Source organism: Saccopteryx leptura, chromosome 2 (genome assembly GCF_036850995.1).
Source record: "Saccopteryx leptura isolate mSacLep1 chromosome 2, mSacLep1_pri_phased_curated, whole genome shotgun sequence".
In the NCBI taxonomy this organism is placed as follows: domain Eukaryota; kingdom Metazoa; phylum Chordata; class Mammalia; order Chiroptera; family Emballonuridae; genus Saccopteryx; species Saccopteryx leptura.
The window spans coordinates 275,491,626-275,504,072 of NC_089504.1; the positions used below are offsets into that span (position 1 = coordinate 275,491,626).

At 33.9% G+C, this 12,447-nt stretch overlaps 1 protein-coding gene across 1 annotated transcript in view; it reads right to left on the minus strand.

Moving 5' to 3' along the window:
- The window catches only part of LOC136392017 (membrane cofactor protein-like), a 284,107-nt gene that overhangs the window by 143,644 nt on the left and 128,016 nt on the right, over nt 1-12,447 (minus strand). Inside the window, exon 8 of the mRNA XM_066364008.1 lies at nt 9,620-9,667. Within this exon, the coding sequence (XP_066220105.1) occupies nt 9,620-9,667 (48 nt within the window). The remainder of the gene's footprint in view (nt 1-9,619; nt 9,668-12,447) is intronic.

Below are 12,447 nucleotides of genomic sequence, written 5' to 3' on the forward strand. Positions count from 1 at the left end.
TCATCTCTCTCCATTCCTGTCTGTCTGTCCCTATCTATCCCACTGTCTGAATCTTTCTCTGTCTTTGTAAAAAAAAAAAAAAAAGAATCTTCAATAAGCCAGAGAAGAGTTCTTGCTTAATTTAGAATATTACTCAAAACATATTTGGGATGCAATCTCATATCACCAATCACCTTGAAAAAAAATGTTATTTAGGATTTGTTACTAAGTGGACATATAGAATATAAATAAATACATAATCACCAATACAAGGTTGAATATCATACAAAGGTCTGGTATTTCTAGACTAGTTTACTTAATTTCAAGCTATAAAAAATATAGAAACTAATCAACTCATTAAAAATGTACTTTTTCACATTAATACTTTGATTTAAGTATCAATCACGTTCGGGACACTACGTACCATATGAACAGTCAAAGCTGTGAGTTGGCCACCTGAGGAAAAAAAATCAGTTTGAAAAATTGAGCACATGTGCATGTCTGGAGAGAAGATTTACTTTAATTTTGATCAGATCATCTATAAACTACAGCAAAGAAAATGTTTATCAATCTAGTTTCGTGTGACTGCTAGTGATTCCAGCTCATTTTGATCCCAGAACCCTTCTCATCTGATTCCAGGCTTAGAGTCTAACTTGTGAAATGCTTAATAGGAGCCTCACTTGTCAAGGTTTTGTGTTCAGTCATCACATCAGGTTATAAAAATTAGAAATATTTTAAAAATTATTATAAAAATTAGAATTCATTAGATTAGAGGAAAATCATTTTAAGAATGTGTTATCTTATTATAATGCATTTAGTATTCAGTCTATCATTCTTATGATTTGTTAGCAATTTCATTTATATTGTTCCCTTAAAGTGAATCTGTGGACTAAGTTGTAAATGAAGTTCTGTTAATTGTTTACATAGACACATTTTGCAATGTCATAAACAATGTGTTATCGCATCATCAATCCTTCTTCATGCATGCCACCCCCAAATTAAGACACAGTCTTAATTTCCAATACCAAGAACATTCTAAGAATGCAAATGAAACACCAGGGTACATGGATAAATTACACATAGAAACTTAAGTATGCATTTCTGACTATCCAGAGAGCCATAAATAATACCACGAAATCTTAATTCTTAGAAATGTCAGTTAGTATTATCTCTGCTTCTAAGCTGCTATAATTTTTATTATATTTCTACAAGTCAAAACATACAATGTTATGATTCCTTCTGATTGTTTTCTTTTACAAAATAATTATCAGATGTTTATTGTCTCAACATGACTTCATATTTACTGGCACAATGACAGTTTAACCACAGTGTTCAGAGAGAAAATATAAGAGGCCTAAGGTGTATTTTATAAAAAGATTAACCTTACTAAAGTGGTCTACTGTAAATAAAAGTACTACATATTTTTCATTATTTACTCATCAAACATCCTTGTATTTCATTCAACTATCACAACTATACTCTATCATTTCCTTTAGTATATATTGTGTGAACCTTGTGAGCCTACATAAAGTGTGCTCCACCAGCCTTTTTAAGACAAAAACTAACCCAATTTATGTGTATATAATAAATGAATAGAAAAACTTGATTTACAAGTTGCCAACACAAAATAACACTGTCACCTGCAAAGCAGTTTTATGTATTATAACCTCCATATAAACACAGCAATTGAGAAAGCCACTTCATCCTATTAGGAATTCTCATTTGAGGCACCCTTAAAAACTGTATTATCTACATGTGTCCAGTCCTACTTCTGCTTATATATGTCATGTTATCTGTACTCATAAAATAAGCATACATGCCATTATCACATTTGTGACAGGTTGTTTATCTAAGTACGAAAAATTGAAATATGATATTTCCACTTAGAACTCTAAGGTCTCATCAGGGAGGGGTATAAAAACCAAAATAATTTCTATATCTTTACCTAAATTCTCAAATCGTTCAGCTGATGATTTGTAATATCCTAAAAAGAAGAAAAAAATAGAAATAATGTTAAAAAGAAGTAAAAAATAGTAAAGCTTATAGATCCCTAAATTAATAAGCTTTTTTTTTTTTTTTTTGTATTTTTCTGAAGCTGGAAACGGGGAGAGACAGTCAGACAGACTCCCGCATGCGCCCGATCGGGATCCACCCGGCACGCCCACCAGGGGCGACGCTCTGCCCACCAGGGGGCGATGCTCTGCCCCTCCGGGGTGTCGTTCTGCAGTGACCAGAGCCACTCTAGCGCCTGGGACAGAGGCCAAGGAGCCATCCCCAGCGCCCGGGTCATCTTTCCTCCAATGGAGCCTTGGCTGCGGGAAGGGAAGAGAGAGACAGAGAGGAAGGAGGGGGTGGGGGGTGGAGAAGCAAATAGGCGCTTCTCCTGTGTGCCCTGGCCGGGAATCGAACCCGGGTCCCCCGCACGCCAGGCCAACGCTCTACCGCTGAGCCAACCGGCCAGGGCCTAAATTAATAAGTTTTTATCTTTGCCTTTGTACAGAATCTCACATAATTTTATTTTCTTTACATAAATTATGTTAATGTTTCTCATTTAAAGTATTATCATAAAATATTATAAATTTATATTTAATTTCATGTCTTCTTCTTCTCCAGTAAGATTTCCTGTGACAATATTCTGTGGTATAGCATGCAAATTTATCATTGGTGTATTGTTAATAATAGCCTATGGAGTAAAAGAAATACTACTTACAATTAAAAGATACAGAAAGGCTTAATAAATGATGTAGAGGTTATTCTGTAATACAGTGAAATTTCAACATAATAAGGCCCATTTATGAAAATCCCATAGCTAACATCATGCTTAAAAGTGAAAGTCTGAAAGTTTTTCCCTTAAGATCAGGACAAGACAGGATGTCCATGTTTGCCATTTCTATTCAATATAATAGTGAAAGTTACAATTAGAGAATCAAGCAAGAAAAAAAGCATCCAAATTAGGAAAGAAGAAATAAATTATTTCTGTTCTAGATGACATGATGTTTTGAAGTACAAAGCTGAAAAGATTATACTCATAGGCAGGCACTCACATCATTCACCTGTTGCAACTAATAAATACATTTTATTAAAGTTACAGACTACAGAATTGACAAGTAAAAATCAGATGCATTTCTATATAGTAACAATGATCAAATCAAATAAAAGTGTAAAAGAAAAACACAGTTTAGTTACAATAGCATCAAAAAGAGTAAACTACTTAGGAAGAAAACTTAACCAAGTTCCTGTAAGATTCTTACATTGGAAACTATAAAACATTGCTGAAAGAAACAGAAGATAATATAAATAAATGAAAAGAAATCCTTTGTTCATACATTTGAAGATCTTATATAGTAAAGATGTTAAACTACACAAAGCAATCTACAGATTATACACAACCCACATCAACATCTTGAATATACATTTTGCAAAAATAGGAAAATCTATATGTAATTCATATGAGATCTCAGGGACTAGAAATAGCCAAAACAATCTTAAAATGGAAGAGCAAAGTTGAAAAAACTCACATTGTCTGAATTTAAATTTACTCAAAAGCTACAGTAATCAAAACACAGTGGTACAGCAGAAATACAGACACACCAATGGAATAGAATACAGAGCTTACCAATAAAGCTTCACATATATGGTCAAACGATTGAATGAAAGGGTGCAAAGAACATTAAATTGGGAAAGACCAGTCTTTTAACAAATGGTTCTTGGAATACTGAATATGTACATACAAACCAATGAAGTTTGATCCTTATCTTACATCATATACAGAAATAAATTCAAAATGAATCAAAGAACTAAATAAGAGCTAAAACTATAACACTCTTAGAAAAACACATAGAGGACAAGCTTCATGATGATAAATCTGACAATGATTTCTTGGGTGTGACACCAAAAGCCCAAGTGACAAAGGAAAACAGATAAATTGGAATTCACCAAATTTAAAAACAATTATCAATAGATTGAAAAGGCAATCCATAAAATAAAACACCTGCAAAGAATACATCTGATAAGGAATTAATATCCAAAATGCATAATGAACTCCTAAAACTTAGTAATGGAAAAAACCCCAAACAAAAATGTGCAAAGGACATGAATAGATATTTCCCCAAAGGAGATATACAAAACACCAAGAAGCACAGGAAACATGACCACTAATCAAAAAAACCCACAATGCAAATAAAAATCACAGTGAGATACATTAGAATGACTAGTATCAAAAACAAGAAATAACATGGATTGGTAAAGAGGTGGGGAAATTGGAACTTCCTGCATCACTGATGGAAATGTCAAATGATGCAGTTGCTATGGAGACCATGTGGCTGTTCCTCAAAAAGTAAACAGAGAATACCCACGTAACCCTGCAGCTCTACTCCTGGGTGTGTACCCCAAATTGAAACAGGCCTCAAACAGGTCCTCAAATGCCAATATTCAGATAAGTATGTTCAGAATAGCCAAAATTGGAAACAACCCACGTGTCTATCATCAGTGAATGGATAAAAAAATGTGGTATATACAAACAATGGAATATTACTCAATCATAAATAGGAATAGAGTTCTGATACATGCTACAGGGTAAATGAACCTTGAAAGCCTTACACTAAATGAAATAAGCCCAAAGTGATTGCAGTTCTGTGAAGTTCTTAAGGTAGTCAATTCCCAGAAAATTAAATAACAATTGTCAGGGTTGGGCAGGGGCCAAGGCGGATGAAAAATTGTTGTTTAATGTGTATAAAGTTTCAGTTTTAGTTTTGGATGTACAGAAGTGATGGTTGCACAACAGTGGGAATGTACTTAATGCCCCTGACATGTGCCCATGAAATGGTTAAGTGGTAAAAATAAAATAAAAGTTGATCTGTAAAAATTAGCATAGAAAGTGGCTTGAACATTTCTGAAAAACCAGTGTTCTGACAGATATTAAAACATATCACAGCAGTACAAGAAAGCATAAAAGATGTGGTGTAGGCAGAGTTCAAGGGAAGAGAGACAAGAAGAACACCTATGAATTTAACGTATGATAAAAACTGGCACTTCAAGCAGTTGGATAGAAGAGACAAAAAGTGTATATACCAAGGTCAGATGTAACAATGATTTAAGTGCAAAGAATGCAACAAGGGGCCCTGGCCGGTTGGCTCAAGGGTAGAGTGTCGGCCTGGCGTGCGGGGGACCCAGGTTCGATTCCCGGCCAGGGCACATAGGAGAAGCGCCCATTTGCTTCTCCAACCCCCCCTCCTTCCTCTTTGTCTCTCTCTTCCCCTCCTGCAGCCGAGGCTCCATTGGAGCAAAGATGGCCCGGGCGCTGAGGATGGCTCCTTGGCCTCTGTCCCAGGCGCTAGAGTGGGCAGAGCATCGCCCCTGGTGGGCGTGCCGGGTGGATCCTGGTCGGGTGCATGTGGGAGTCTGTCTGACTGTCTCTCCCCTTTTCCAGCTTCAGAAAAATACATAAAAAAAAATAAAAAAAAAAGAATGCAATAAGGACATATGTTTGAAATTTTTATATGATTTTAGCATGGGGATGAACTCCAATTTTCACAATAGATACTGAACACACATAGCCACTAGAGAGAGAAACTGATACATCTAACTAACTATTAATGTAAAATTTCTGCACATATAAATGTCACATATAGAAAATGTTAAATAAATATGGTATATATTGAAGCCATCATTAAAAATGTGGGAATAGGCCCTGGCCGGTTGGTTCAGCGGTGGAGCGTTGGCCTGGCGTGCGGGCGTCCCGGGAAGGGCATACAGGAGAGGTGCCCGTCTGCTTCTCCACCCCTCCCTGTTCTTCATCTCTGTCTCTCTCTTCCCCTCCTGCAGCCAAGGCTCCACTGGAGCAGAGTTGGCTCAGGCGCTGAGGATGGCTCTGTGGACTCTGCCTCGGGTGCTAGAGTGGCTCTGATTGCAATGTAGCTACGCCCCAGATGGGCAGAGCTTCACCCCTCTGGTGGGCGTGCCAGGTGGAACCCATTAGGGTGTATGCGGGGGTCTGTCTGGCTGCCTCCCCGTTTCCAACTTCGGAAAAATACAAAAAAAAAAAAAAAAAAAAAAAAAAGGAAAAAAATGTGGGAATAAATGTAAGTATAATCCCAATATAAGATAGATAGTAAATGTAAAATATGAGAGTTTAGAAAAATATGAAGAGCATGATTCCATTTTTGGTTACCAACAACAAAAAAGAACACTGAAATATGTGTATGTATACACATACAAGAATATTAATGTACAGAAGCAGATAAAAAGACACCTAAACTATTAAGTGATTTTTTTAAGTGAGAGGAGGGGAAATTGTGTGATGAACTCCCATATACACTCCTACTGGGATCCCATCAATTCTCATCAATTCTTGTCTGGGGCTGATGCTTTATTACTGAGCTATTTTTAGCACCTAAGGCCAATGCTGGAATCATCCAACTATCCTCAGCACTGAGGGTCCATGCTTGAACCAAGTGAGCCACTGGTTGCAGGACAGGAAGAGGAAGAGAAAAAAAGAAGAGGAAGAGGGAGGGGGGAAAAGAGGGAGAGGGAGGGGAAGAGAAGGGCATAGTATCTTCTCTTGTGTACCCTAACAGGGAATTGAACCTTGGACATCCATATGCCAGGCCAACACTCTATCCACTGAGCCTACCAGCCAGAGCTACTATTAAGAGATTAACTCAGATAATGAATTAGAGAAAAAGACAATATTTTGCTCTGTATATTTTTGTAATGTTTTAATTTTTATGAATTTATCTTTGTGCACTATTTACATAATTAAAATTATATAAATTATATCCAAACATATAAACTCTTAAAATTATACTCACTAAAATATAAGGCAATGAAAACTAGTTACAATGTTCACTTCATATTAAAAGGGTTTTGAAATTTTAATGAATTCTATCAAATCAACGAAAAAACATTTTAGAAACCTAATTAAAAAATGAGTGAAGAACAAGAATAAATAAAAGTGGGCCAAAACAAGTTTAACTTCATTTATAATTAAATAAGTGCTAATTTATACATAAAATTACTTTCATCACCTTATGAAGTTATTAACAATATGAATAGGATAAAGAGTTACTGGACCTGGTTTAGTTCTTTTTGGAACAGTAGGCTTGACACCTGGAAACATGAAATTGATTCCATTTACCAACAATACAAAATTAGGGATTTAATTTGATTTTTACCTTTTAAAAAAGTTTAATTATTTCTGTAAATGAAAAATACACATGCTTCCCTATCTTTACAATTCCTCTTCTGGGAGTTACCCTAAATATAAATATATATCTATACAAGTACATATGGATTTTGCATAAGACTGTTTTGTATTCTAGAATGGAAATCCAGAAATTAAGTAATAAAAATCATAAAAATAATGATTTCAAAATGAACATATGTATTTCTAAGAAATTAACTGTCCAATTTGTATCATGCTACATATTTTTAATCCTTTGGTTTTCTGCTTAGTATTTCACTGTTTTCCACACTAGAACAATTATATCTACCTTATCATCATTACATGGTACTATGGATTCTTTTTGTTTGGTTTTGTCTAACCGATAAAAGATATTTGACAGTCACTAGAGGAATTTTAATTTTTGATAATTAAGAAAAGATCCCTGTAGTTTATTGTTTTTATAAACATTTCCTCACAATTCTCTCTTCTTTGAAACACTAGAAGGAAGTATCAGTGTTTTATAAATCCTTTATGATACAGTTATGGTTAACTCATTTAAAAGAGCAGATCAACAAACCCGGTATCCCACAGTGCATATGCTCATGAGGACCCTGTGAGTAAACACGGGTGGGTCGATGAATGTAAACTTCACATGCGATCTTAATGTATCTGTCCACCAAAAGCCATCTGTTTCCCCACAAAACATTCATTTTTACGCATCACCTTATGACATTATTAGCAATATGAATAGAATAAAGAGTTGCTGGACCTGGTTTGCTTGAAACTGGAGTTATTTCTGGAACAGTAGGCATAACACCTGGAAACATGGAATTTATTACATTTAATAACAATACAAAATAAGAGATTTAATTTGATTTATCTTTTTAAGAAAAGATTATTTCTCTAAATGGAAAATACATTATTTTCTTACCTTTACAATTTCTCTTCTGGGAAGTTAGCTAAATATATATCTATACAAGTACATATGAATTTTGCATTAGAATGTTTAGGATTCTAGAATGTAAATCCAGAAATTAAGTAATAAAAATTATTAAAATAATGTATTCAACATAAACATATATATCTCTAAGAAATTAACTGTCCAATTTGTATCATACTACATGTTTCTTTCCTTTTGTTTTCTGCTTAGTATTTCACTGTTTCCCACACTAGAACAATTATATCTACCTTATCATCATTATATGGTACTACGGATTCTTTTTGTTTAGTTTTCTCTAACCGATAAAAGATATTTGACAGTCACCTGAGGAATTTTAATTTTTGATATTAAGAAAAGATTCCTATAGTTTATTGTTTTTATAAACATATCCTCACAATTCTCTCTTCATTGAAACACTAGAAGTATCAGTGTTTTATAAATCCTTTATGATACAGTTATGGTTAACTCATTTAAAAGAGCAGATCAACAAACCCGGTATCCCACAGTGCGTATGCTCATGAGGACCTTGTGAGTATACACGGGTGGGTCGATGAATGTAAACTTCACATGCAATCTTAATGCATCTGTCCACCAAAAGCCACCTGCTCCCCACAAAACATTCATTTTTACCCATCACCTTATGACATTATTAACAATATGAATAGAATAAAGAGTTACTGGACCTGGTTTGCTTGAAACTGGAGTTATTTCTGGAACAGTAGGCATAACACCTGGAAACATGGAATTGATTACATTTAATAACAATACAAAATTAGAGATTTAATTTGATTTATCTTTTTTAAAAAAGATTATTTCTCTAAATGGAAAATACATTATTTTCTTATCTTTACATTTTCTCTTCTGGGAAGTTAGCTAAATATATATCTATACAAGTACATATGAATTTTGCATAAGAATGTTTTGCATTCTAGAATGAAAATCCAGAAATTAAGTAATAAAAATCATTAAAATAATGTATTCAACATAAACATATGCATCTCTAAGAAATTAACTGTCCAATTTGTATCATACTACATGTTTCTTTCCTTTTGTTTTCTGCTTAGTATTTCACTGTTTTCCACACTAGAACAATTATATCTACCTTATCATCATTACATGGTACTACGGATTCTTTTTGTTTAGTTTTCTCTAACCGATAAAAGATATTTGACAGTCACCTGAGGAATTTTAATTTTTGATAATTAAGAAAAGATCCCTGTAGTTTATTGTTTTATAAACATATCCTCACAATTCTCTCTTTGTTGAAACAGTAGAAATATCAGTGTTTTATAAATCTTTTATGATAAAATTATAGTTAGCTCATTTAAAAGAGCAGATCAACAAACCCTGTATCCCACAGTGCATATTCTCATGAGGACCATGTGAGTAAACACGGGTGGGTCGATGAATGTAAACTTCACATGCAATCTTAATTTATTTGTCCACCAAAAGCCATCTGTTTCCCCACAATACATTCATTTTTACGCATCACCTTATGACATTATTAACAATATGAATAGAATAAAGAGTTACAGGACCTGGATTGCTTGAAACTGGGGTTGTTTTTGGAACAGTAGGCTTAACACCTGGAAATATGAAATTTATTATATTTAATAACAATACAAAATTAGAGATTTAATTTGATTTTATCTTTTTTAAAAAAAGATTATTTCTCTAAATGGAAAATATATTATTTTCTTATCTTTACAATTTCCCTTCTTGGAAGTTAGCTAAATATATATCTATACAAGTACATATGAATTTTACCTAAGAATGTTTTGGATTCTAGAATGGAAATCCAGAAATTATGTAATAAAAATCATAAAAATAATGTATTCAAAATAAACATATGTATCTCTAAGAAATTAACTGTCTAATTTGTATCATACTACATAATTTTTATTATTTTATTTTTTGTTTAATACTTCACAGTTTTTCATATTAAAACAATGATATCTATTTTGTCATCATTCTATGTTACTATGGACCCTTTTTTCATAGTCTTTCCTCAATGATGATAAAATATAATTGACAGTCTAAGAAGAAATTTTGATTTTTGATTTTAAGAAAAGAACCCTGTAGTTTATCCTCCTTATATACATTTCCTCACAATCTTCTCTTCTTTGAAACACTAGAAATATCTGTTCTTTTATAAAACCTTTATGAAATACTTATGGTCAACTCTTTTGAAAGAGCATATTAACAAACCCGGTATCCCAGAGTGCGTGTGCTCACTAGGACCATGTGAATAAACATGGGTGGGTCAGTGAATTTAAATGTCATAAGAATCTTAATGTATCAGTCCACCAAAAAAGCATTAGTTTCCCTCCAAAACCTTATAACATGCAACTAAAGTACTCAAGGAAGCTACCAGTTTCCAGGTATAGAGGAATTATAAAAAGATGGTGTAATTACCATGTTAATTCGATGGTAACTCCCCTTATTCCTTTAAAATGTTAGGGCAACAGAAAATATACAAACAAACAAGAGCTAGTCATTAAATTTGAGATCAGTACCCTTATGTTTAAGAGGAAACTAAGTCCAAAGAAATGATGTTACTATAATAAGCAGAGCCAAACTAAAACCTTGTGTGAGGTCTAGTCAGGCTAAGCTCTTCCCAATACAGTCCCCTCTTGTCCACATGGAACAAGATACTCATCCCTGCCTGGGAAACTGGATAATACTGAATCATATTATATATGATGTTTTTATTGTATATACACATTTATAATAAAGTTTAATTCATAAATTTGGCAAGATAAGCAATAACACCATTAATAAAATAGGATAATTATAATAATTTCCTATAATAAAAATATGTGATATTCTTCTCAGGATATCATATTGTGTTGCACGCTCCCTCCTCCTAGTGATGATGTGAGATGATACAGTGCCCACATGATGCGAAGTGAGGTGAATACACTGAGCCAAGGGATGATTCTCGTCTTAGGTGAAAAATAGTGGGACAGTGTGAGAAGTCATCATGCCACTCAGAATGGCAAGTAACTTATACTTATGAATTACTATTTCCTGTTATTTGCATTAAATATTTTCACACCAGGATTGTAAGGAATTGAAACTACAGAAAGGGAAACTGCCGATAAGTAGTGACTGCTGTATAGCTCTTGCCCCTTGTTCCTGCTGAAATCAAAGAGAAGCCAGAGATTGGAATACAGAAAAATAATTCCATCTACCATGTCAAAATAACCTCCAAAGCAGAGCAGCTGATGAGTAGTCCATCCATGAAGTCCTCCATTTCATTTCAATAAATAAGGACTTTTCCTGTCTTTCTGTTGATGTGAAATTTACTTTCTATTGCCAAAAAAATAATCAGTAAAAAGAAAAAGGCTAATTACATGAGGCAGGGAGAGGTGGGGTCTTGTTCTAGGACAGCAGAGATTTCCCAATTTAAAAGGTACTACATAAAAAGAATAAAATCAGTTGTGGTCCAGGAAATAAAACATCATCCTGGATCACAAAGATAACCTGTAAAGGTGTCAACAGATAATTTTAAAAATAATAAAATAGCAATATTAGTGACATAGAAAACATATGTGTTAAAAAATATTAGCCATGGCCCGTCCTCTTCACTAATATTAACTGGAGTGATGTTGTAAATTAGATATGAGCTTCCTTTAAGAGCTTCCTATAGGTCAGGTGTTGTGTTAAGTGCTAGAAATACACCCCATTTTAACTTTACTATTAACCAGTGATGAAGGAATTACATCATTTTATAAGTTAGTAAACACCTTAAAGGTTTATATTACTTGTCCAAGTTTGTACTAATGTCTGTGGACCATGGCAAATAGTTTTAGAACCACAAAGTATAACGACTAGAATGGTTATAAATATGTTCTTCCTCCTTTCTTACTAAAAGTGCCAAATCGGTGTAAATCATCAGATATTTTTTTAAATATTTATTTTTATTTTATTTATTCATTTTAGAAAGGAGAGAGAGGGAGAGAGAGAGAGAGAAGGGGGAGGAGCAGGAAGCATCAACTCCCATATGTGCCTTGACCAGGCAAGCCCAGGGTTTCAAACCGGCGACCTCAGCATTTCCAGATCGACGTTTTATCCACTGTGCCACCACAGGTCAGGCAATCATCAGATATTTAAAGAATTTAAAAAATCAGGATCCATTTAAGAATTTTGAAAAATATGAGCAGATTGCTACTAAACCTGAGACACTGAAAATTGTAGGTTTTGCACTGGGAGGTCTGGACATGGAAAAGAAAATGAAGACATGAGCAACTACTTGGTAATTATTACTTTTGAAAATTTATATAAATCTTGCCTTTAGATTTCAACCTTTTTTAGGTATAAATTACAGAGCTTCAATTTCCTCTGATATATGATTGTGATCCAT